A 25,638-nucleotide genomic window follows, 5' to 3' on the forward strand; every position below is an offset into this window, starting at 1 on the left:
CTAAAAACACAGAATATAAGAGCTGCCATACTGGGTCAGACCATGGTCCATCTTACCCAGTATCCTGTCTCTGACAATTGCCCATACCAGAGCTTCAAGGGGAGAGTACAAAACAGACAATTTTGGAGTGATCCATTTCTGTCTTCCAGTCCCAGCTTCTGACAGTCAGAGGTTTAGGGCTGCCCCACACATGGGGTTGCATCCCTTATCTTTTGGCTAATAAGCATTGATGGACCTATCCTCCATGAACTTATCTAGTTCTTTTTTTAACCCAGTTATATGTTTAGCCTTCACAACATCCCATGGCAATGAGTTCCACGGGTTAGTTGTCAGGGCCAGCTCCAGGCACCAGCGGAGGAAGCATGTGCCTGGGGTGGCACATGCTAAGGGGCGGCATTCCGTCCATTCTTGGGGTGGCACAGTCTAAGCGGGGGTGGGGGGTTCTTGTTTTTTTTGCTTCAGCAGTTCGGGCGGCTTTTTTTTTTTTTTTTTTTGCACTTGGGGCAGCAAAAATGGTAGAGCCATTTGTTTGTATTAAACCCACTGCCCATTAACTTAACTGGGTGACTCCTAGTGTTAGTATAGTATTGTATGAAAGGGTAAATAACACTTCTGTATTCACTTTCTCCCATCAGTCATGATTTTATAAAATCTATCTATCATATCTCCCCTTCATTTAAAAAGTGGAAGTCAAATCCTAGTGAGGTAAATAGAAAGGAGCATAAACACTGCCAAATTAAGTGTAAAAATGTAATAAGAAAAGCCAAAGAGGACTTGGAAGAACGGCTAGCCAAAAACTCAAAAGGTAATAACAAAATGTTTCTTAAGTATATCAGAAGCAGGAAGCCTGCTAAACAAACAGTGGGGCCCCTTGATGATCGAGATACAAAAGGAGCGCTTAAAGACGATAAAGTCATTGCGGAGAAACTAAATGGATTCTTTGCTTCAGTCTTCACGGCTGAGGATGTTAGGGAGATTCCCAAACCTGAGCCGGCTTTTGTAGGTGACAAATCTGAGGAACTGTCACAGATGGAAGTGTCACTAGAGGAGGTTTTGGAATTAATTGATAAACTTAACATTAACATTCATCCAAGAGTTCTGAAAGAACTCAAATGTGAAGTTGCGGAACTATTAACTAAGGTTTGTAACCTGTCCTTTAAAATCGGCTTCTGTACCCAACGACTGGAAGATAGCTAATATAACGCCAATATTTAAAAAGGGCTCTAGAGGTGATCCTGGCAATTACAGACCGGTAAGTCTATCGTCCGTATCAGGCAAATTAGTCAAAACAATAGTCAGACACATAGAAGAACATAAATTGTTGGGCAAAAAAGTCAACATGGTTTCTGTAAAGGGAAATCGTGTCTTACTAATCTATTAGAATTCTTTGAAGGTGTCAACAAACATGTGGACAAGGGGGATCCAGTGGACATAGTGTACTAAGATTTCCAGAAAGCCTTTGACAAGGTCCCTCACCAAAAGCTCCTATGTATATTAAAGTGTCATGGGATAAAAGAGAAGGTCCTTTCATGGATTGAGAACTGGTTAAAAGACAGGGAACAAAGGGTAGGAATTAATGGTAAATTCTCAGAATGGAGAGGGGTAACTAGTGGTGTTCCCCAAGGGTCTGTTCTAGGACCAATCCTATTCAACTTATTCATAAATGATCTGGAGAAAGGGGTAAATAGTGAGGTGGCAAAGTTTGCAGATGATACTAAACTGCTCAAGATAGTTAAGACCAAAGCAGACTGTGAAGAACTTCAAAAAGATCTCACAAAACTAAGTGATTGGGCAACAAAATGGCAAATGAAATTTAATGTGGATAAATGTAAAGTAATGCACATTGGAAAAAATAACCCCAACTATACATACAATATGATGGAGGCTAATTTAGCTACAGCAAATCAGGAAAAAGATCTTGGAGTCATCGTGGATAGTTCTCTGAAGACGTCCACGCAGTGTGCAGAGGCAGTCAAAAAAGCAAACAGGATGTTAGGAATCATTAAAAAGGGGATAGAAAATAAGACAGAGAATATATTATTGCCCTTATATAAATCGATGGTACACCCACATCTTGAATATTGCATACAGATGTGGTCTCCTCATCTCAAAAAAGATATACTGGCACTAGAAAAGGTTCAGAGAAGGGCAACTAAAATGATTAGGGATTTGGAACGGGTCCCATATGAGGACAGATTAAAGAGGCTAGGACTTTTCAGCTTGAAAAAGAGGAGACTAAGGTGGGATATGATAGAGGTATATAAAATCATAAGTGATGTGGAGAAAGTGAGTAAGGAAAAGTTATTTACTTGTTCCCATAATATAAGAACAAGGGGCCACCAAATGAAATTAATGGGCAGCAGGTTTAAAACCAATAAAAGGAAGTTCTTCTTCACACAGTGCACAGTCAACTTGTGGAACTCCTTGCCTGAGGAGGTTGTGAAGGCTAGGACTATAACAGGGTTTAAAAGAGAACTGGATAAATTCATGGAGGTTAAGTCCATTAATGCCTATTAGATAGGATGGGTAAGAAATGGTGTCCCTAGCCTCTGTTTGTCTGACGGTGGAGATGGATGGCAGGAGAGAGATCACTTGAACATTACCTGTTCACTCCCTCTGGGACACCTGGCATTGGCCACTGTCCATAGACAGGATACTGGGTTGGTTGGATCTTTGGTCTGACCCAGTACAGCCATTCTTATGTTCTTGTTATGTTCTTAGTGCAAATCCCTTTATTTGCAATAATGGTGTTTCCAGGGGAGATCTATTTACATCTGGTAAGAACTGCTTGTCAGTTTAATGGCATAACTTCTCCGCTGACTTTATGTGGAAAAGTGCATGAAAGGAAGTTTGTCTTTGCCTTAGAGATTTACTTTAAAACACTTCATTTCCTCTATTTATCTAGGTCTAAGCCTCAAACACACACAAGTCGTCCCTCAAATATAGGTGAGCCAAGGACATGGAAACATCTCTCTGATCATATCCATGAAGCAGCTACATAAGAAGAAGAAAAATTTGATACAGAAGAATGTCAAGAATTTCTAATCAAGAGGTTCAAATACTCTCTATTTCCCCTCCTGTAGCTATGTAAAGATAGATTTTAAAACTGGCCACTTCTGTCCCAACTGTAAACCCCTCAGAACCTACCTGCATGCAATGGAAGGAATATAGGCCCTGATTCACCAAAGCATTCAAACCCATGCTTAATTTGAAGCATGTGTGGTCCCATTGATTTCAATGGATCTGTTCACATGCTTCAAGTTAAGCATATGCTTAGGAGTTTTGCTGAATTGGGGCCATAATCACGTATCAATCTTGCATTTCAAGGGAAAACATAAAAAGGGGGTAAGAGTTATTTAAGGCACTATAGCAAAGAATATTAATGTGACATTAATAAATGGAAGTCTTCAAGCTGGACATTAGGGGGAAATAGTTGAAGAATGAAGTCAGTTAGAAAATTTAGTAACTTGACAAGGGAAGCCACTTGAGTGCCACCAAGACAGGTTTTCAAGAATACACAAGATACACTACAGGTTTAGTGGAGAGAATAATCCTTCACAAGTGCAGATGGTTTGGCTAGCTGACCAATAAACACTATCATTTATTATCCTACTCAGTTAAAAAGAAATCTACATTTGTGATGTTATGGTTTGAGATTTTACATATGCAAAAGAATGAAATTTTAAAGTTGATGTTTCCACAGCAACCTCAGCTAAGCCACATTATACATATATAGTAAGGTATAAGTGTGACAACATCTCCCATAATACAAAATATTACATACGATAAACACTAGAAGGAAGAGTGACAGTTGTTGTGGGCTCTATGATTGAATTTCCTTATTCTTGTGGCTTTTTAAACTCTCAACCACAGCACTATAACAAAGCGGTTTTTTGCACACACAAAGCAGGAAAAGTAACTGTTAAGGAGGGGAAAAAATTTCAAGTCACATACTGAAATAAACACATATCTCCTAGGTCCCCAGAACTCTGTGGTTCTCCATCTAGTGCCCCTAGCTAGAGGCCTAACCTCCCCCAGCCCCCATGCATCTAGAAATTCCACAGACAAGAAAACTACTCCCATGTCTGTGCCCACATGTGGCACCACATTCGTAGATCTTAAGTCTTGGGTTTTCCCCCAAGTCCTTCAGATAAACTAGGGTTACCATACGTCCGGTTTTTCCCGGACATGTCCGGCTTTTCGGCAATCAAACTCCCGTCCGGGGGGAATTGCCAAAAAGCAGAACATGTCCGGGAAAAATATCAGCCGGGCACTTCCTCTCCCGCAGCTGCTCTGCTCCTTCCCTGACTCAGACTTCGGCTCTGCTTAAGAGCCAAGCTGCCCGAGCCAGCGCTACGGGCTTCAGGCAGCCCCCATGCCTCCGGACCCTGCGCCACCGTAGCAGAGCAGCTGGAGCCCGGGAAGGGAAGTGCCCAGCCGGCAGCTGGGGTCTGGAGGCACGGGGACTGCCCAAAGCCCGTAGCGCTGGCTCGGGCAGCTTGGCTTTTAAGCAGAGCCGAAGTCTGAGTTAGGGGAGGAGCAGAGCAGCTGGAGCAGGGGAGGAGAAGTGCCCGGCCGGCGGCTCAGGGTCCGGAGGCAAGGGGGCTGCGCAAAGCCGGAGCGCTCGGGCAGCTCAGCTCTTAAACAGAACCAAAGAGGGGAGGAGCACAGCAGCTGGAGCCCGGGAGGGGAAGTGCCCGGCCGGGGGCGCAGGGTCTGGAGGCATGGGGGCTGCCCGAAGCCCTAGTGCTACCAGCTTCACTGGTTTGCTGGGAGTTAGTGTGGGGACTTTGGGGAATGGGCGGAGTTGGGGCGGGGCCGGGGGTGGGAAAGGGGTGGGGCCAGGGCCCCGTGGAGTGTCCTCTTTTTTTATTTTTTAAATATGGTAACCCTAGATAAACCAGTTAAACAACAGATCCTTGGAACCCTGTGGACACGGGAGCTTATTACTGCTTCAATTCTATGGCATTAAGAGATAGGAGTTTTGGTCCATTGTGTTCCCAGCTTATTTTTCTTGGAGAAGTAAAGTTAGGCCTTTGTTGTAGATATATATCATTTGCTAGTTTCCCCATCTACCAAGAATTTAACAAGAAGGGTAAAGAAACTCATCACCCACCAAATAGAGAGAGAATCCCGCAGGCAAACCAAACGATCAAGGAGACACCCACGTTGCCGGAATTTTTCAACACCCCTTTTGGAGAGATAAAGATGCCACTGCCCACCATGCTGCCAATAAGGAGTGAAAAAGCCCTCAGCAAAGTGATCTTTTTCCTTAGAAAAACAGCCTCCTCTTCTTTCTTGGCTTTTCCCATGGCCTCTACAATTTCAGGGCAGGGGTGGGCATTCAGAAGTTAAGGTTTCCTTGTGGGTCCGTCCCAATCCCACAGTCAACAGAGCTCACCTGTGATAGGGGAAAAGAAAGTCAGGGATTTGTGGAGCTTCTTTGGGGAATGACTGTTAAAGCCATTTTACCAATAACCCATCAAAATCTGCTGGATCTACTCTCCTCACCCATTGGATATCACTGGGCAAAGAAACCCCAGGTGCATAAAACATGCTACACAACCATGCGATCTCTTATGTCAGAACTCCTCTGGGTATCAGGGTTTGCTAATTAACTTTTGCTCCTCCTGCTGCAGCAGAGCATAACACACATAAACAGCCCTTTAGGCCAAGATTTTCAAAAGTGATGAGTGATTGGGGGTGCCACTATAGTTCAGTGTCCAACTCGAGTCCCCCTCCAGGGACCCAATTTTCATAAATGGCTAAACACCCACACTCTGAAAATCAGGCCCCTTTACGATGCTTCGAGTTGGGCACCTATAAATTTAGGCCGAGCCAAATCACTAGTCACTTTTGAAATTTTTGGCCTTAAAAATGTTTTTTCTTTGGCAACGCAGAGCAAAGAATTTAGTTTAATAGACATTTTGTATAAACATATCCAGGGCATCTGTTCTTGAGCCAAAATTGGCTGCTGAGCCTTTAAAACAGTGGTGGGCCACCTGCGGCCCATCAGGGTAATCCGCTGGCGGTCCGCAAGACAGTTTGTTTATATTTGCACAGCCACCCGTGGCTCCCACTGGCCATGCTTCGACCGTTACCGGTCAATGGGAGCTGCGGGAAGCAGCAGCCAGCACGTCTCTGCGGTTTGCGCCGCTTCCCACAGCTCTCATTGGCCAGGAATGGTGAATGGCAGCCACTGGGAGCTGCGGGTGGCCATGCAAATGTAAACAAACTATCTGGCAGCCTGCCAGCAGATTACCCTGATGGGTCATGTGCGGCCCATGGGCTGCAGGTTGCCCACCACTGCTTTAAAAAGTCAAAATAAGCTCTTTGGGTCTCTGATGTGTCAGATTATCTGCTACCGCTCATCAGGGCAGGGAGTAACTTTATGAGTCGCCTAAGGCTCAGACAGGTTGCTGGAACTGAGGAGTCTAAGGGTTGAGGGGTGGGGAATAACAACCACCAATGCTCCTGAGCTGTGAATTGCAACATACAACTGATGTTACAAGTAGACTGTCTTACTCGGTATCTAGCTAATTTGCGTGAAACAGCTACAGTCTGGTACGTCAGTAGCGTAGCTAGCGGGGTGCAGGGGACGCAGCCGCTTCCCCCGCCTTTCCGAAAGCGGCCAGCGGAGCGGGGAGGCGGGCGGGGCGGCATGCGGCCCACAGCACGGCCCGGCAGCCGTGGCCAGAGGAGCAAGGGGGGGCGCAGGCTGGCGGCCTGCAGCATGGCCGGCAGCCATGGGGGGGCGGTGGGCACGGCCGGAGGAGCGGGGGGGCACAGCATGGCGGCCAGCAGCTGCGGCCAGAGGAGCGAGGGAGGGGCCACAGGGTGGCACGGCAGGGCCAGAGAAGCCATGGGGGGGGAGGGGCGGGGTGGCCAGAGGAGGAGCCAAGGGGGGGGGCGCCTTTTTTGTATTTGCTCCCCCTCCTCTTAGAAGCTGGCTACGCCACTGTGGTACGTGTCATATCTCTGAAAGTAGAGCTACAAAGCATGTGAGTCCAATATTCAAATGTAGGATTGGTTAAAGATTTATAGAATCAATCTAAACGAAGGAGTTCTTTTGAGCACAAATATTATTGCTAAAACTTAAAAAGTGCACTTATCTGGTTGGTTGGTTTTGAACAAAGCAGAGAGGTTTACAATCTGTCCCAGACGGTCATCCCTTTCTGGAGTCACAGAGCAGTTTGATGTACAGTAACCAGTAGCTTCTTTTAGTTGGCTGTGAAATTCCATAGTAAAAATAAAAGAAACAGGATGTAAAACCAAATTTATAGACCAAGTTAAGGATTTGAAGTAACTCTTGATGTTTAGCCACATGGTCTGAGACACCAATGCCAGCCAGGAATATCTGGAAACATAATGGACAAACACCACAGATTTCAGGAATGTGAAATCACCTGGGATTTGTTCTACAGGCTATTGGGGGGGGGGGGGAAATAGGGTGATCAGACAGCAAGTGTGAAAAATCGGGATGGGGTGGAGGGTAATAGGAGCCTATATAAGAAAAAGACCCAAAAATTGGGATTGTCCCTATAAAATCGGGACATCTGGTCACCCTAGGGGAGAAACAGAGAGCTATTGCATACCACATCAGACTCCTAGCAATGAGCAGAACAAATTGTTCCAGCTCAGCTTTCTAGTTGAATTCCTGCGCCTGACACACAAAAATACAGCTATGTTAATCCTTGTGGCAATGCTTAATGTGCACTTTAGTATTAAAAAAATGTACAAAGCTGCTTTTTGTTCACCTTTTTAGTTGACTACTGGCTCAAATCCTTCTCACTCCTACATACAGTACCTTTGCATCTACCAACAGCACTGCTTAAAATTACAGCCCCTCAGGTTGCACTTCAAACCAGTGTTTCAAGCAATTTTTACCAACATTTCAAAACAGAATAAAGCACTACTCATCTTACCTAGCAGGACCCGAAGCCTGGCATAGGGAGGAGATGGAGAAAAAGCCAACCTTGAGTAAAGGGGGAAACTTTGTATTACCATAGTGCCCCTCGAGGCCCAAGCTGAGATGGGGACCCCATTGTGCTAGAGTCTCCACACACACGCACACACGCACACAGAGTAAGAGACCATTCCTGTCCTGAAGGGCTTGCAGTCTAACCAGGCAAGACAGATCCAGGGAATATCTCCATTTTATTGCTGGGGACCTGATGCAAAGACCAAGTAGCCTAACACCACACAGGAAATGTGTGGCTCAGCTGAAACTGAACCTAGATCTCTTGAGTCCCAGTCCAGTGTCTTAACCTCCAGACTGTCTTTCCTCCTCTCTACCACAAACTGTATAAATATGTATCCAATTATGTCCACAAACCTGATTTATAGTTTCTGAGGACTATTCCTAACTACTTCCACCTATATTTTCTTTGTACAGACCTCAGTTAAAATGACACCACCAAGAACTTTTTAACTACGTCCCCTTCCTTTTCATACAATAAAAGATGTAGTCACTGAGCTGTGATAACCAGACCTGCTTCTTCCTTTTTTCTGCCACAAATCATCACTCTGTTTCAATGCCCATTAGAAGATGCTGGGTCCAACTAAAAACCAACTGTGAATATCAGAGGGGTAGCCATGTTAGTCTGGATCTGTAAAAAGCAACAAAGAATCCTGTGGCACCTTATAGACTAACAGATGTATTGGAGCATAAGCTTTTGTGGGTGAATACCCACTTCATCAGATGCATGTCACGCGTCTGACGAAGTGGGTATTCACCCATGAAAGTTTATGCACCAATACATCTGTTAGTCTATAAGGTGCCACAGGACTCTTTGTGAATATAAGCTTGTTCATTCATGTATTAAAATAATTTGGATAAATTGGACTGGTGGTGTTGTGGTCTGCGTACCTGACTGGACAATCTATTTAGGAAAACTGAGTCATTTGTTTATGAAACTGTAATTAACACAAGAAACCAGGCTAAAGAAGGGAAGTCTGAATAGACTTACTTTTGGCTTTCTTTATCTACATCAGACTTACTAGCTTACTGTCCTAGATTTAAAAAAACCTGGAGGAATAAATCCAACATGAATTTGCAGTGCCAGATGCTGGTAATAAAGCCAATGTGATCCCGAGGTTCAATATGAGAGCAAAGTGAATAATTCTTAATGAATCCTTTATTTAAGGAATTTTCACTTCTTTCTGTTTGTGAATTGTACCTGCTCAGATTGGAATTTTCTCAAATTTCTTTAATTAAAAATTACTTGCCAAGTAATTATGGGAAATTATCCTTGGGCTGGGTCACCTTTATCCCCTTGACCTTGGTCCCTAAGCATTTCCTGGTCCATCATACCACAGCCTGGTACATCACATCTTCTGCAAGAAGACACCTTAGTCTATGACCTTTTAATGAAGAACCCAGAATGGAGTAGGCTCCACTCACCCACCCCCCTTGGCGAGAGATTGAAGTAAACTAAGTTTGTCCTTAAAACAGCATTTTTGTATAGTTGCCTCTTACCAGAATTTCTATTCTTCATCAAATATAAAATTTTTGATTAAGCCCAATCTGTCAAATAGGTCATTGCAAGTATTCAATATTTTAATTCTAGCTGCATTGATTAGATTTCACTGGCCATATAGATCACATGGTGTTGTTTCTGTTCCTCAGTTGGCTGAGTGTAACGTTGAATTTTAAAATTCATGGCAGAGAGAACTTACTTTGGTAATCTAATAATTAATGTCCCATTAATATTCTGCAATATTTGCTTAATATTGATTCTTTTCACAATATTGCCAGTCGCTAAGTTCTTTCACTATATTAGCAAAAAGGCAACACAAAAGAGGAGCGTGTCAGACGAAAACAGAATACTTCCCCCTTCTATACCACCTGCTGCTAAAGAATCTCAAATCATTTTACAAATATTAAGCCGTACAGCTTCCCTGTGAAGTAGTTAAATATTTTCTCCATTTTTACAATGGGGGAAACTGAGGCTGAAGAGGTTAAGTGACTTGTCACGATGGAATGAGTGGGGAGTAGAACCCAGGATTCCTGGCACCCAGTCCCAGATACACAGCCAACTTGAAGGCAAGCCAGCTAATATAGATAAGAGCTTCAAGGGATTAGCGTTCCAGTTTGACAATATTTATTATGGAATGCTACCATGAACCTGCTACACTTTCCCCTGTGACTTGTCCTCCTTCCACTCTCAGGAACAGGCCACATGCAGGGACTGAGACTATTTGTCCAGTTTTTAAATTGTTTTCTCAGCTGCAAAGGACAAAATAAAAAACAAACAAACAATCTAAACATTCCCAGCAGCAAGATCCCACAGAGGGGTCTGATCCTCCTTCAAAGCAGAGCAAACCCTTCCTGAAATTCTCAGTGCCTTAAACACGTCAGTGCAAAACGAGAACTCAATCACAGCACTCCCATGTACAATTAGAAGATTGTTTGTTTAAAATTTTGACCTAGTGCTGAGCAATGCTAAGGCCTGTCAGGGCTAAATCCTGATAGAGAAACTCCTTCCGCAACTAGTTCTTTGGTTCAGATCTGACCCAGGGTGGCAGTGATAACAGGTGTTAATGCCTGATGGCTGATTGGTGGCTTATGGGAAGTGCCTTGGTGGTTTCAGTCCAATTCCCAGGGGCCATGCGCCCACCTCACAAACACATCCATTACCATTAGCACCCCCTAAAGGCCAAGGGCTGAATGGGCATGGAGGCTGAACTACCTTCCCCCCGATCTCCAGAAGTAGTTTTCTCCAAGTTGAGGCACAGTGGCAGGGCAGCACGGGGAAGCTTGCACTGCCAATGATCACACTGTTCCTGTTTAGATAAAGGACTCCAGCCTTCAGATCTGGCTGACACTTGTTACCAGCAACTTAATTTCCTAAAGTAATTACAAGATTTCCAGCAATGTCTGTCTTGTGAGAGCCAACAACATTACTCCAGTGGGGCTATAAAGCGGCCACACACCCTGCCACCTGTACACTTAAAGACAGAACTCCCTGCCACTGTCAACTATCTTCTTACCTGGCTACTTAGTGCACTCCCCAGGACCCATTTTTTCCAGGAGAAACTTTTTCTTTGTATGAGAGAAATCATTCCCCTCCTCTACTGCACTATCCTGTTATTGGAAGATGGGTCACCTCTAATGAAAATCATCTGTCTACTCTCACTCTGTTTTAGCTCTGTGTCGCTGCATTCTTTCATTTATCCACTCAGAGCCCAGAGTTGCTGGTACTGGAATGCTATGTTCTGGGTCCCCTAATATTTACACTAAGGGTAGATCGAACTAAACTGCTGTTGATTTACAAAGAGGCAATGCATGTGTGCCGTCCCCGCCCCCCAGATGTCTGCCTTCCATTTAGCACAGAGGTTTTCAGTCCCACAATTTGAAAACTGTCGACTCATGCCAGGAGACAGAGGATCGGAAGTTGGTGGGAGCTGCCCAGCTCACTGCAGCCCCTGGCTCTCCGCACTTTGGGAGCTGGGGCACCAGCTGCCTGGCAGCCCTCCCTGCCCTGCTCCCCAAGCCAGGATGTCTCTGCATGGCCAGGCGCTCCCCAGGCAGGACGGGTGGCACAGTTCCGAGCTGCACCCCTGACACGCTCTTGCCTCTCCCCTAAAGGAGCCCGGCACCAGCTGGTGACACCACCAGGACCTGATCCGTGCCCACAGAGCCCGACTGCCATGAGATGCTCTCTGAGATGTTCGCTTGCCACTGCCCAGGTGATCTTGGCTCTGCTGCTGCTCCTCAGCCTAGAGGTGGCGCGTGGGGTGATCACGTGCCCCCACCATCAAGAATTAAGCATCGACTCTAGATCTACCTTCCTGAGCTGAGGTTTCTCCAACACCCTCTAGGTGCTAACTCAGAGCCTGGCTGTTTTCCCCGGGCCTCTAGATAATTCCTTTTGACTCTAACCTCTTAGCCACTCACCTTTAGTCGCTGACTCGGCTTCAGTGCAAACACCTAATTCATAATTACTCTACTGCGTATACGTACTAATTCACTCAGTACTGTACCTAGCTCCTACTCAAACCAAACTCCTCCTCAGACCCGATCTCTCGAGTGCCTCTGCGCTGCTGGCCTCACAGATCAGCTGTTATTGATTTATTACAATATAAGCTAAACACAACTGTAACCAAATGAGCAGTTTCTTTTTAACCCACTGAGGCTTTTTTTTCTTTTGTTCAACACTTCCCAAGCTGTTGGTATTTACTGGACACAACTTCATCCACTGTTTTGCAGAGCTCTGTTGGGGAGCTTCCCCGTCACAACCCACTCAGGTCCTTTGCGGAGGCTAAAGTGACAGTAGCAGGATTAACACGTTCCTCAGATAAATTAGCTAGCAATTGTTGATACCGTAGATTGAACAATGCACTGAAGACCCAAAGCACTACCATCAGCTAATTAGTCTCTAGTAAGGCAGAGAGGTGAGTATCATGATCTCTGTTTAACAAATGGTGAAACCCAGGTAAGGAGAGGTAAAGTTTCTTGCTTACGGTCACACAGCAGCCAGAGGCAAAACTGGGATTAGAACATAGGAGTTTCCGGGTCCTAGTTCCAGTGAACCAGGTCAGTAGTTCTCAACCTTTTCCAGCTCAAGACCCATTTGTAAACAGTGTCCTGTCATGACCCAGTCAATTGCTTGAGTGCCAATAATATCTGTCTTATTAATTACACATTAACGTAATAAGTACTAAGTGCACTTTATCACAGCAGTGATGCCCTGTAGCTTCTGTCCCCCAGGGAGGGCTGGGCTCTGAGGTAGCAGCACTGCTCAGATTTGGCCCCAACTGGGCCAAATTTGTGTGACCGGAATTGCAACCTGATGCATGACCAGGGGGCTGCTGGGCCAAAGCTGAGAAACGCCACAACCGCAGGCGCCAGATCACAACACCCGGAGCGGAAAGCCGAGCCCAGCCTGCTCCATGGGACCACTGCCGCAGAGCGAATGTGAGGCTGGCTCTGAAACACTCCCTGCTTCCCTCCAGCCTCCCACGAGACCCTTTGTCACATTCTGGTGACCCAGTTTTGGTTGTGACCCACAGGTTGAGAAGCTCTGAGCTAGACCACGTGGCCTTATAGAATGAGAAAAGAGGGGGAACCCACAGAGCTGGAGGGGGAGGGTTGAGGTGGGGACGCCACAGGAAATGTAAATAGCCTTTCTAGTTGAACTTTGAAGAGCACCAGCAGTAGTAGGGAGCTTCAAGTTGGGACCAGTGGTGGATTAATGATTTTGCTGCCCCTAGGCCCTGAAATAATTGCCACCCCCGGCCCCATATGAACTTCTTTTAGTTTTCTTACAAATTCATTTGAACTAAAATGAATCTAAATATCATTAAAATAATTGAACATTTACAAGTTTTATTATAAATAAAATTACAAGAACAGCGGACCCTTGCTTGAACGCGTGTCTGTATAGTATGATTTCGCTTGTAGCGCGGGACCACGCATGGATCCAAAACTGAGAACCACTTAATTTCTTCCTTCCGGTCATATTATTAATGTTTAGGATTCTCGCGAGTATGTTTACTAAATGGTGTTGCGCCATCATTGGTGGTTTAAATACGTGCTACGATTGGTAGAATCGCGGCGTCACGGATGCCGCAATTACAAAAATGCTGCTATTATAAATTTGCGGCCCCTGCAAATTTGCCGCCCTAGGCCTAGGCCTTGGCCTTGTCAGCCTAGGCGATAATACGCTGCTGGTTGGGACTGAGCTGCACTGGCAGCAGGGAGGGCTTGGGTCTGGACTGAGCTCCCAAGGAAGAGGAGGGGGCTAAATTTCAGGAGCGTAGGGGGATCTGGTTCAGGATTAAGGGGTATTGGCAACAATGGTTTGGAACTAAAGTCAAGGTCTGCAGTCAGAGCTGTGGTGAAGAAGGGAAGCCTCCAGTGTTGGAAAAGCATTTTACAGAATACTTAAGCAGAGGCTGGAGGCTATTTTAAAAGGGACAACTATTTAAGGACAAAAAAAAAAAAAAAAAGTTTGATTTAAAATTAAATATGAAGTGAAAACATGTTCATGATTGTGTTTGAAAGCATCATGTCAGGGTTTTTTCCCAGTGGAAAGACTCCCACTCAGTGTTGTAAATCCACACACAATGATTTTACATTAGTACATGAGAAACGGAAAGCGAAATGAACTCTGAAGAGAAAGTGAACCTTACCCACCTTTCGTGGTCCAAGCTAATTGAAGTTCAGAGGATAAAGAAATAGCGTAAGTGGTGTGAAAAAGTAGAACCATTGTCTATTTGTTGTTGTAATTAATGATTCAAGGTGTTCCCCAGCAAGGAGTTATTCAGAGATGATTTTATCTTCACAGCAACACTTTAAGCCATTGCTTTTCATTTTCTCCTGTTGGAACCATTCCCTGCCCTTCATTTTCAGCTATTTCACCAACGATTTACGGTGTGATCCCTTCCCCTCCTGCTCCAGCCTCACGACCTGTGAGGGGTCAGCCTCATCCCTGGATTGGCCACCCTTACGTTATAACAATGACAGTAAATACTAAAGGGAAACACATTCTGAAGGGTTTGTGAAGGGCTACAAACCCCCTGCTTAAAGGCATAAGCCAACCTCTAACTACTGGGGATTCAGAGGCCTCTTTCCCTGGGAACAGTTTATCCCATCACTATCTGCAACAGGGTTTTTTGTGCCTTCCTCCAAAGCAGTTGGTGCTGGCTATGGTCAGAGACTGTCACCATGGGACTGAGTATGCTACCGTACTACTTTCCCAGCACCTACAGGAATGGGAGACGAGAACCAAATCAAACCCAGCTCAGCCACATACCTGTACAGATTCCTAGTCCACCACTAATTTTCACCTCTATCAGTACCTCTAAATGGGACGCTTATACTCAAGGGGTCAGGGCATTAATAAAGCCTGGCTTATACCTCTACTGAATGAAGCTAAATCAATACAAACCTAGGCACCGACTTCTACTGGTGCCGGTGGGTGCTCGACCCCCCCCCCCGCCCTCAGCCCCACCCTGACTCCACGCCGCTCTGCCCCCTCCCAACCCCTTCCCCAAAGTCCCCGCCCCCTCTCACTCCCATTCCAACCCCTTCCCCAAAGTCCCCGCCCCAACTCCGCCCTCTCCCGCCCCCATTCAAACCCCTTCCCCAAGTCTCCGCCCCAGCCCCGTCTCCTCCTCTGAGCACACCATGTTCCCGCTCCTCCCCCCTCCCTCACGGAGCTTGCTACAGCTGTTTTGGTGGCGGCAAGTGCTGGGAGGTAGGCAGAGGAGTGGGGACCTGGTGCGCTCAGGGGAGGAGGCAGAGGAGCAGGTGAGGTGGGGTGGGGCAGGGAGCTTGGCTGCCAGTGGGTGCAGAGCACCCACTAATTTTTCCCTGTGGGTGCTCCAGCGCCGGAGCACCCATGGAGTCAGCACCTATGAATACAAAGAAACCTTTGTTCAGTTTAAAAGTGACAGTGAAGAGGGTTGCACTGATTTAACTAAACTGATTTAGAAATCCAGGTAGTTAAATCGATGCAAGTGATCGGAGCTGGTTGCCAGAAGTGCCTGAACACCCACAACTCCAGTTAAAGTCAGTCAGTGCTGCAAGTTCGCTCCTCCCATTCCTGGTGAGTTGAGCATTGCACATACACTACACGACCCTATGCATTTGTACAGCAAGTCAGAATGGTACAAACCCCTTAAGATTCCCTTTGTGATTTTGGGCCTGATCCAAATTCCACTGAAGTCAATGAAATGGGTCCCACTGACTTCAGGGCACTTAGGATCAAGCCATATAGAACTGGATGCAGAGAGGTGCTTGAGGGGTACCTACCACCACTTGGGTGGGACAGTACCTTTGGAGATTAGGCAGCCTAGGCTTCTTCTCTCACCACTGCTCCCCCTTGCTCCATTTCTCTCGGCTGTTTTGGCCTGCATTCCCTGTCCTGCCTTAGACCCTCCTCTCTTTATTTTGCCCCTGGACTTTGAGCCTCTTTGTTGTCTTTGTTTGTAATAATTGCATCATTAATGGCAGGTATATTTAGAACAAATAGAAGTAAATGCAAACTGTGCTTCACACAGTGTGCGGGCAGCTGAGGGGATTTACTGGTGCCTGAGGTTCTAGATCCCTAATTGACTTTACTAGAGAACTAAATCACTCAAGGACCAGTAACTGCATTTGTAGGTATGCATGTTAAGAAAAAAGGAATCAAATCTCATGTTTCAGGGGCTAATTCGATCGCTTGGGGAGGTGGGGGTCCAGAAGGAACTTTTCATTTGCATATAGCTTTGCACAATAAGCTAGGTCAACCTTGCAAAATTCTACTTGTGTAGGGGAAGTAAAAACATACATTTTTCCCCCATTATCACCATAGCGATGGATGGTCGAGCAGATTCGGTGCCTGATCTGGTAACTTTTATAGGGATCTTTATCTACACTGATGTAACTGCACCAGAGAAAGCCATGACACCCACTGGTGCACATCAGCCTCATTTGAAACTGGAAGAAGCTGTACCAGACCAGTTTCAGAGTAACAGCCGTGTTAGTCTGTATCCGCAAAAAGAAGAACAGGAGTACTTGTGGCACCTTAGAGACTAACAAATTTATTAGAGCATAAGCTTTCGTGGACTACAGCCCACTTCTTCGGATGCATATAGAATGGAACATATAATGAGGAGATATATATACACACATACAGAGAGCATAAACAGGTGGGAGTTGTCTTACTAACTCTGAGAGGCCAATTAATTAAGAGAAAAAAAAAAAAAAATTTTTGAAGTGATAATCAAGCTAGCCGAGTACAGACAGTGTGATAAGAAGTGTGAGAGTACTTACAAGGGGAGATAGTCAACGTTTGTAATGGCTCAGCCATTCCCAGTCCTTATTCAAACCGGAGTTGATTGTGTCTAGTTTGCATATCAATTCTAGCTCTGCAGTCTCTCTTTGGAGTCTGTTTTTGAAGTTTTTCTGTTGTAATATAGCCACCCGCAGGTCTGTCACTGAATGACCAGACAGGTTAAAGTGTTCTCCCACTGGTTTTTGAGTATTTTGATTCCTGATGTCAGATTTGTGTCCATTAATTCTTTTGCGTAGAGACTGTCCGGTTTGGCCAATGTACATGGCAGAGGGGCATTGCTGGCACATGATGGCATAGATCACATTGGTAGATGTGCAGGTGAACGAGCCCCTGATGGTATGGCTGATGTGATTAGGTCCTATGATGATGTCACTTGAATAGATATGTGGACAGAGTTGGCATCGGGGTTTGTTACAAGGATAGGTTCCTGGGTTAGTGGTTTTGTTCAGAAACTATATTACAACAGAAAAACTTCAAAAACAGACTCCAAAGAGAGACTGCAGAGCTAGAATTGATATGCAAACTAGACACAATCAACTCCGGTTTGAATAAGGACTGGGAATGGCTGAGCCATTACAAACGTTGACTATCTCCCCTTGTAAGTACTCTCACACTTCTTATCACACTGTCTGTACTCGGCTAGCTTGATTATCACTTCAAAAGTTTTTTTTTTTTTTTTTTTTTTTTTTTTCTCTCTCTTAATTAATTGGCCTCTCAGAGTTAGTAAGACAACTCCCACCTGTTTATGCTCTCTGTATGTGTGTATATATATCTCCTCATTATATGTTCCATTCTATATGCATCCGAAGAAGTGGGCTGTAGTCCACGAAAGCTTATGCTCTAATAAATTTGTTAGTCTCTAAGGTGCCACAAGTACTCCTGTTCTTCTTTGTACCAGACCAGCGCACTAGTGCCTTGGATTTGCATCAGTGCCACTAAACTGGTGGGTAAAACGTCAGTATAGACAAGACACCTTGTGATAGTTGTAGGCAGGGTAACTGTCCTCTGAAGTATCGGGTATTGGCCACTGTTAGAGATAGATTTGCTGGGCCAGGATTCTGATCCACCATGAGAAGCCTTATGTTGCTATAACATTTTGCACCAAACAGAGCTTTAGCTCTGATCCTGCTTGTTGTTTCTTCTGGATTTTAAATTAGCACTATAAGACAACAGGGAAATGTATGGGTCTGATTCTGATCTGAATTACACTAGTGAAAACAGGAGCAAGTCCTCTGAAGTCAGGATAAGTGGGATCAGAACTGTGCCCTTGGGGAGGTCTAAACTGCACACTAAGCCAAGGTTCTGATTCAGGTTTGAGCCCAAAGCCACTTCTCACCACCAGACTGATTTGTGGATTCAGGTCAGACCCCAGGTCCTAGGATCTTGTTAGGGGGTAGGTCAAAGCCATGTAATTTTGCAGTGTGAACGCAGCTCAAGCTGTAGACCTGAGTCAGAAGGTCTGCAGCATGGAGTGCGGACGCATGAGCACAGCTGATAGACCTAGCTCCAGCAATTGTGAATCCAGGTTTACAATGCAGTGTGGATGCTCAAGCACGGGGTTGGGACCACCAAGTCCACAAGCTGGAGTCCCACAAAGCTGGATTTACAGTGTAAAATTCAGAATGTGACACGTCATCTCCCCCTTCTGCCTGGGCTACAAAGCACCTATTGCCTTCCTAAGGAGTCTAATCTTTCACCTTCTCACTTTGCCGTTTTTGTTTGTATGCTTCATGCTTGTTATGCCTAGAGGATTCCAGCCAAGGCTGTTCTCTGGCAGCCTGAAAGCCTAGAGGGAGGGGAGCCTGTACAGGGCTGGGAAAAAAAAAACTGGGGAGGATGTGTCAATCCTAGAAGCCGGGTGTTAGACACAGAGCTCTCGGGAAGACCTGTGCTTGCAGGGCTCAACCAGAGAAGACAGACAGAGAGCAATGGGATTTTGCAGAAAGTCAAATGCGAAGGAGGAGGGAAAAAAGGAGACAGTGTTCCTGAGAAAGAAGATCACCCTGGTGCGGGCCATCGCACTGACTATCGGCACAGTCATTGGCAGTGGCATCTTTATCGCTCCAAAAGGGGTATTGCAAAACTCCGGCAATGTGGGGCTCTCCTTGGTTGTCTGGCTGGCTTGCGGGGTCCTCTCTCTGTTTGGTGAGTTGCTTTTTCTAATTCTCCGGTGTGAGCCAGCAACAACGTTACAACATTGCGAACATCTGTGCGCGTTCTAGAGCTGTGCAGATTTTCACATGAAAACACAGGGAAAATATCAGCAGTACATTGTAAAGAGACTGCAAAACAAGTAGAAAATAACCCGGAGTAATATGGGCTAGACCGGGGTGGCCAAACTTACGGACCCTCTGAGCCACATACAGCAATTTTCAGATGTTCGAGAGTCAGGTCGTGCCAGCCAACGCTTGGGGTGTCAGCCCCGTTGCAGGTGCTTGCTGGGGCTCAGGGCTGAAGCCCCCCTACTGCTCAAGTTCCGAGCCCCATCAGGTGCGCCCTGTGGGGCTGAAGCCCTGAGATTCCCCCTCCCCACTGGGCACAAGCCAGAAGCAATGCGCTGTGGGGGCTGCTGAGTGTAAGAGGGGGCAACTCAAGCTGCTGGGGGGCCGAACCTTTAAATTGCCCCTCCCCCCCAGCAGGCACCAGTCATCTCTGGCAGAAGCCTCTAGTCCCACCACCTTTTGCCCACTGCAGGGCAAAAGCCCTGAGCTCCCCCCCCAGTACAGTAGGCGGGGGGGGACATATGGGGGGCTCCATGAGCCGCACTTTAATTGTAAAAAGAGCTGCAGTTTGACCACCCCTGGGCTAGACCCTTGGCAGGCGTAAATCTGTATAATCTAAGGTCCACGCATCAGTGGAGCTGGGCTGAGCCACACCAGCTGAGGAGCCGGTCCTGTAAATCCAAACCCTATTCAAAAACCTTGGCTCCATAGCACAAAGCCTGCTGAGGCAAGGTGGCCTAGCTGGGTTTCTGAGCTGTGGGAAAAGCCAACTTTCAGAGCCCACAAAGCATGCTGCCATGGCAACCCCACGTGGTTGGGATTCTAAAGGCTTATCTCAGCTTCCACTCTTTAAAAAAAAAGGATGTTTCTAGCCCTTTCCCTTGCAAGGGCATGCAGGAAAATGTAAAGCAATTGTTGGGATTAAAAATCTGTAAGGCTGGAGCTCAGGCCCTGAGACCCCATGAGGGGAAGGGTCTGTGGAGCCCAGGGGCTCCAGACTGAGCCCAAATATCTACACTGCAATTTTATAGCTCTGCAGCCCAAGCCCCACGAGCCTGAGTCACCGGACCCAGGCCAGGTGCAGCCATGCCCCAAGTCTTTTATTGCCTGTTTATCTACCTTCAGGGTATGTCCACACCGTGACCCTCAGCACCTGGGTTGACAGACTTGGGCTCATGCTATGGCTCTAAAAATAGCTGTGGAGACATTGCAGCTGGTGCTTCCCAGCTCTGGTAGACAGACCTGAGTCCATAGGCAGAGGCTCCGGGTGGGTTTCTTACCCAGATGGCTAGTCCGAGCCGCAACCCTTTCTACGGCTGGCTACGCTGCTATTTTTAGCATGTGAGCTCAAGCAGAGCGAGCGTGTCTGTCCACTCAAGGTAGGAAGCACGCTCCCACTTGCAGGATAGACCTATCCTAAGTCAAAGACTCGGCCTGATTCTTCCCTTCCTTACACCTTTTGGAGCCAGATGCACCAGTGGAAAGAAGGTACAAAATGATGTCATTCTGATTTTGTACTGTCTTATACTCACTTTCCACTGAGGTAAATAATTCATAGATTTTAAACCCAGAAGGGACCATTGGGATCACCTACTCTGACTTCCTGTCTAGCACAGGTCATCAGTATTCCCTGAATTCAATTCTGTTTGAATTAATCTCTTTTAGAAAAATCTCCAGTCTTGATTTGCCAGTCATGGAGAATCCACTACAATACTTGGTAAAATGTTCCAATGGTTACTTACCCTCACTGTTACAAATGTATTCCTTTTTTTCAGGCTGAATTTGTCTAGCTTCAACTTCCATCCATTAGATCATGTTAGAGCTTTGCCTGCCAAACTGAAGAGCCCATTAGCAAATATTTGTTCCCTGTGTATGTATTTATAACCTGTGCTCAAGTGATGCCTTAATCATCTCTTGCTTAAGCTAAATAGCCTGAGCTCCTTGAGTCTATCATTGTAAGTACATCTACACTGCACCTGATAGGGAGCCTCTGAGCCCAGGTTCAGAGACCTTCAGCTAGCAAGGCTCACAGTAATGTGCTAAAAATAGCTGTGTTAGACGCTGCAGCTCAGGCTCTGAAGCCTGGGGGGAAAGGAGGAATGAAAGTCATGTTTTCCAATCCTCTAATCAACCTTGTGGCTCTTCTCTGAACCTTCACCAGTTTCTCAACATCCATTTTGAATTGTGGGCACCAGAACTGAACACCGTATTCCAGCAGCATCACATTAGTCCAAATACAGAGGTAATATAATGCCTACAGGGACTGACATTCCCCTGTTTATGCATCCAAGGATTGCATTAACGCTTTTGGCCACCGTAGCTCACCAGGAGCTCACGTTCAGCTGATTATCCACCAGCAGCCCCAACTCTTTTTCAGGATAGAGGCCCCAGTCCTGTAAGCATGACCTGCATTCTTTGTTCCTAGATTTATCATTTACCCCCATTAAAACGCATATTGTTTGCTTGCGCCCAGATCTCTCAGTATCAGTAACCAGACTACACAGAGATGCCAGACAGTCAGTGGAGAATCAGGCTCACAGGCTCGGGGGGTGAGGCAGAGAGGAATAGGAGGAAGAGTGAGGGGAGATGGTAAGACTCCACAGGGAGTGGAGGGCAGCTAGCTCCAGGCTAGGAAGGAGGGTTTCAGGGATTCCTACCTGCTCTCAGGCCCTGCTGGATCCAGCTCTTGCCTTTCCCCCTCCCCAAAGTGTGCATGAACTTACATGGGGAAAGAGCCCCCACAATATTTTCATTGCAGAGGTGCTAGCTGTATCTGGCCCCCAGGTCTGCTGCCCCTACCCATAGATTCTAATCTTGAGTCTGATACTTGATCAGAATGTGAATACGCACCCTTAACCTCTTTTCATCCTTAACCTGGAAAGCAGGGCTGCACCCCTGAAGCCTGTTTTGAGATCCCAGAGGGAACCTAGTGCAAAGGATTATGATGAGATCACAGACTTTTCACTAGTTTGAGCAGAGATCTCTCTACATGCAGTTCCCATGGCTCCATGGTCTATCTCTGTCTTCCACACTTGCCGACATGGGGCTGGTGGAGAGACCTGTAGCCTATAGAGATGCTTGGTTATGTTATATAGAAACATAAGTAGGCCCAATAACCTATTTCCTAAAAATAGGCTTGACAATAGTCAAGTGAGGTCTGGTAAAATATGAATGAAGTGAGACGAGACAATTCAGAGGCAAGTCAGAGATAAATTAGAGTCGGGGGTAAACATTGTTGACCCTCACGGGATTTTACAAGTGTTTTAAATAAAATGTTAATGTTATGGAAAATGCTCTCTCTATATAATGATAGTTACTAGTATGGCAGCATTTACACAGCTGTTAATTAAAGATGCGTTCAATATTAAATAGCCAATGAGGAGGTAGAAGAGGGTATTTTAATTATGGCAGTGGAAATATAGATATGGTAAAAGGCAGGCTTTATGCTAATTAATTTGGGTGTTATTAGTGATTATAAAAAAGGTAGCACCCTATTTTTAAATTATGTGCAGCCATCTACCAGCAAGGAAACACTACAGAAAGGATTATAGGCTAGCCATTCTTACCATCCAGGGAGGGTCCAGATGCATCGTCTCATCTAGCGCATGAGTATCAACGCAGTGTATAGTCACATTGTGACGCCTGTTTGCTTGAATTAACTGTTTTATTTTAAATAAAGTATAATTGTCTCACTCACTGTGTCATTCATAGTCCTCCACTAAATTAAATCATGTGTAACCACGCTGGAGGCTTGAACCTTAAAGAACTCAGTAGTTTTAAGGACAAAGCATAAAACCAAACGAATTGGGGACACAGAAATCAAGTTCCAACTGTAACTGAAGGTGTGCAGGGAGAGGGGCAAAGCTCCCGCACTTGCTTGCACTTGTGTAGTACAGAGAACGCTAATGGGGGCAAAGTGGTAGAATAGCTTAGAGGGTTGTGGTTTTTTTAAAATAAATAGAAACTTCAGTAAAAAAAAAATTTTTTAAATCATAGCCGTAAAGCGAAGCCTTCAGTTAAGTGGCAATTCTGAAGCCGACCCAACGCTCATTGTGGAGAGAATTTTTGTCTAAATTAGAGGGTCTGTTCTAACATGAAAAGACACAGACTTCAGATTAGAAAAAGCCAGAAAAAAAAAAAAAAACACCACCCCCACTTTCATCTGGGACCAAAGGAGGATTTGAACACACGCTTCCAGATACAAAATACTTCTTCATTAGCTCACTGGGATGCCCAGGCCCTTGTGGAACTGACGTCCCAGGTTAAGATAGTCTGTCTGGTAGCATAGTCTTTAGTAACAGTGCTGAGATGGCAGGGGACAACCTAAGCACTCGTTATTTGTACTCTGTCTGCAGCTGTCCTCTGCAGGACTCCGAAGACAGCGTAGGCATTCTAGGACCAATTCAGAATTTTTCAGCACATTTAATGAACCCCACCACTGGCTCAGGGTCCTGCTGCTGTACAATGCCAAGCCCACATTAGGTGCTGTATAATAAATACTCAATGCTAATAATCTTAGCACTAAGTATCACCATAGCACAAACTTGCTGAGTTCCAGCCTTTTGCCTGCCTTTACATAACACCATGGCCTGGATGTGGCCCAAGCCCGCTTGACAACGCAGACAAACAATCCAGTGAAAAATGTGAACCCATAAAACAAGCCAGAGGAAATGTGCCCTCTTTGAAAAGAAAAAGAGGTCTTTATATAGTGAATGCTAAGGACTTGAGAGAATAAAGGTGTGACCTAAGACTTCATATTTCAGCATCCTCAATGTTCCTACCTTTGTTTGCTCTTGTCCTTCCCAGGAGATAACATTTAGATTATTAGTATAATGAAAAGTTCACTGATATCTCATATGTAATCAGTGGCAGGTGGTATGTAGAGGGCATTGGGACATCAAAGCACATAAGCACACACATATACATACATATGCATGTGTGTGTGTGTGTGTGTGTGTGTGTGTCACTAAAAACTAATCATAGACACAGTAAATCTATAGGAGCCTGCTATATAGTTGCTTTGTTCACAATTCATGTTTAGCAGCAGGTTGTTCTTCTCCACCCATCCTGTGGCACATGTCCAATCTGCACAGTCAAGGTCGGACAGGAGTAGCAGATATTTCCTGTAGGGCCTGGGGCATTAGATTCACTGCTTAAGCCACAGGCTTCCACACCCCTCCAATCATCAGGATGGACTCCAGGAGGCAGGTAGGTCCAAGGGCACAACACAAGGGGAAGCCAGACACCCTTCTTTCCCACACCCCAGACATAGTGGGAGCAGAGAGAGGGAAAAGTCTCGCTCATTTCTGGCCTTTCTGGTGGGAAGGGAGTGGGAGAGGTCACAGACAGTACCTCTCCTCCTGCCCCTCCCAACCCCCTGCTTCCCCAGCAGTGCCAGGCCAGGGCGGATGGCACGCAGTAGCAGGTTAGCAGAGAAGGAGTTGGGATGCTGCAGTCAGGACCAAGCCAGGGAGTGTTGGGGTCTGAGCCCCCAGGAGCACAGGCCAGGTCCACCCAGGCAGTGCAGACCCCTGCAGGGAGCAGGATCCGGGCACAGGACAGGCTCTGTAAGGAATCAACCCCTGAGCCCTCTTGCTGCTTCTATCTTCTTCCCATCTCCCCCAACTACAACCCTGCTTCTCCCAGCTGTGCAGGTAAAGCGCCCCACTTGCCCCAAAATTCACCAGCCACCACAGTACATAACCAGGCTGTGGTATATTATGTGACCTCTTTAAAGGCATTAAATCCCAGTGCTCCATAGCAGCGACTGTTCTCTCAGAGAAAGGGTGGTCTCATGGACTAGGATGCAGTATATCTGGGTTCAGTTCCAAGCCATTGACTTCCTGCGTGACCTTAGCAAGTCACAATCTCGCTCTGCCTCAGTTTGCCAACTCTGAGGGGAGATTGTAATACTCCATTCTTCTTCACCTTCTCCTGTCAGTCAGGGTCAGTAGCTCTTGTTCTTTGTCTCCAGTCATTCCTGTCAAGTGTTCCTTCCATGCTGACACCAGCCTTCAGGAGGACATGAAACTTCTTGAACCACCTTTTCCTGGGTCTTCATCATGGTCCTTGTCCAGTGACTAGAAGACCTCATACTCTGTGACCGATACAACTCCTTGGCCATGACAGCTCTTCAGGAGTTTCCATCTTGTTTATATAGATCAAGTTCTTCAGAGTGGGGACTATCACTGTGTGTTTGTATGTTTAGGCTCCATAGGCACTACTGTAATATAAATAAATAATTTCCCCTCCTTATTTTGTGTCTAGGTGCTCTGTCTTATGCAGACCTGGGAACAAGCATCACAAAATCTGGGGGCCATTACATCTACCTCCTAGAAACCCTTGGGCCTTTGCCAGCCTTTTTAAGATTGTGGGCTGAATTTGTTATGATCCGGTAAGAACAGTTCTGCGTTTCCATAGGTGTGTAAGGACAGGAGTGATATGTCGTTGCTGATTTGTATTTATAGACTCCTCTCTTTAAATCTCTAATTGGGGCAGAGTCCAGCTGTGCAGCTGAAGGAGCCAGCGGGTGAATGCAAAACAGTAGCAAACACATGGACTTTCAAATGGCTAGAGGGAGGATAGAGGGAAAGAAGGGGGGAAGTGGGAACCTAAGACAGGGAAATGGAGGG

The 25,638-nt window shown here is 45.9% G+C and overlaps 2 protein-coding genes across 3 annotated transcripts in view; one reads left to right on the top strand and one right to left on the bottom strand.

Annotated features, from left to right (window-relative positions):
- LOC128840121 (cystine/glutamate transporter-like) overlaps positions 1–5,463 on the bottom strand; it is a 34,271-nt gene extending 28,808 nt beyond the window's left edge. For both annotated transcript variants that reach the window (XM_054033706.1, XM_054033698.1), the window contains exon 1: positions 5,117–5,463. In XM_054033706.1, the coding sequence (XP_053889681.1) occupies positions 5,117–5,312 (196 nt within the window). In that variant the 5' untranslated portion in view covers positions 5,313–5,463. The remainder of the gene's footprint in view (positions 1–5,116) is intronic.
- A 13,187-nt stretch (positions 5,464–18,650) lies between these two features.
- Positions 18,651–25,638, top strand: part of LOC128840127 (cystine/glutamate transporter-like) — a 33,718-nt gene continuing 26,730 nt past the window's right edge. The window contains exons 1-2 of the mRNA XM_054033723.1: positions 18,651–18,929; positions 25,274–25,400. Of these exons, the coding sequence (XP_053889698.1) occupies positions 18,713–18,929; positions 25,274–25,400 (344 nt within the window). The 5' untranslated portion in view covers positions 18,651–18,712. The remainder of the gene's footprint in view (positions 18,930–25,273; positions 25,401–25,638) is intronic.

Source organism: Malaclemys terrapin, chromosome 1, assembly GCF_027887155.1.
Source record: "Malaclemys terrapin pileata isolate rMalTer1 chromosome 1, rMalTer1.hap1, whole genome shotgun sequence".
NCBI lineage: Eukaryota > Metazoa > Chordata > Testudines > Emydidae > Malaclemys > Malaclemys terrapin.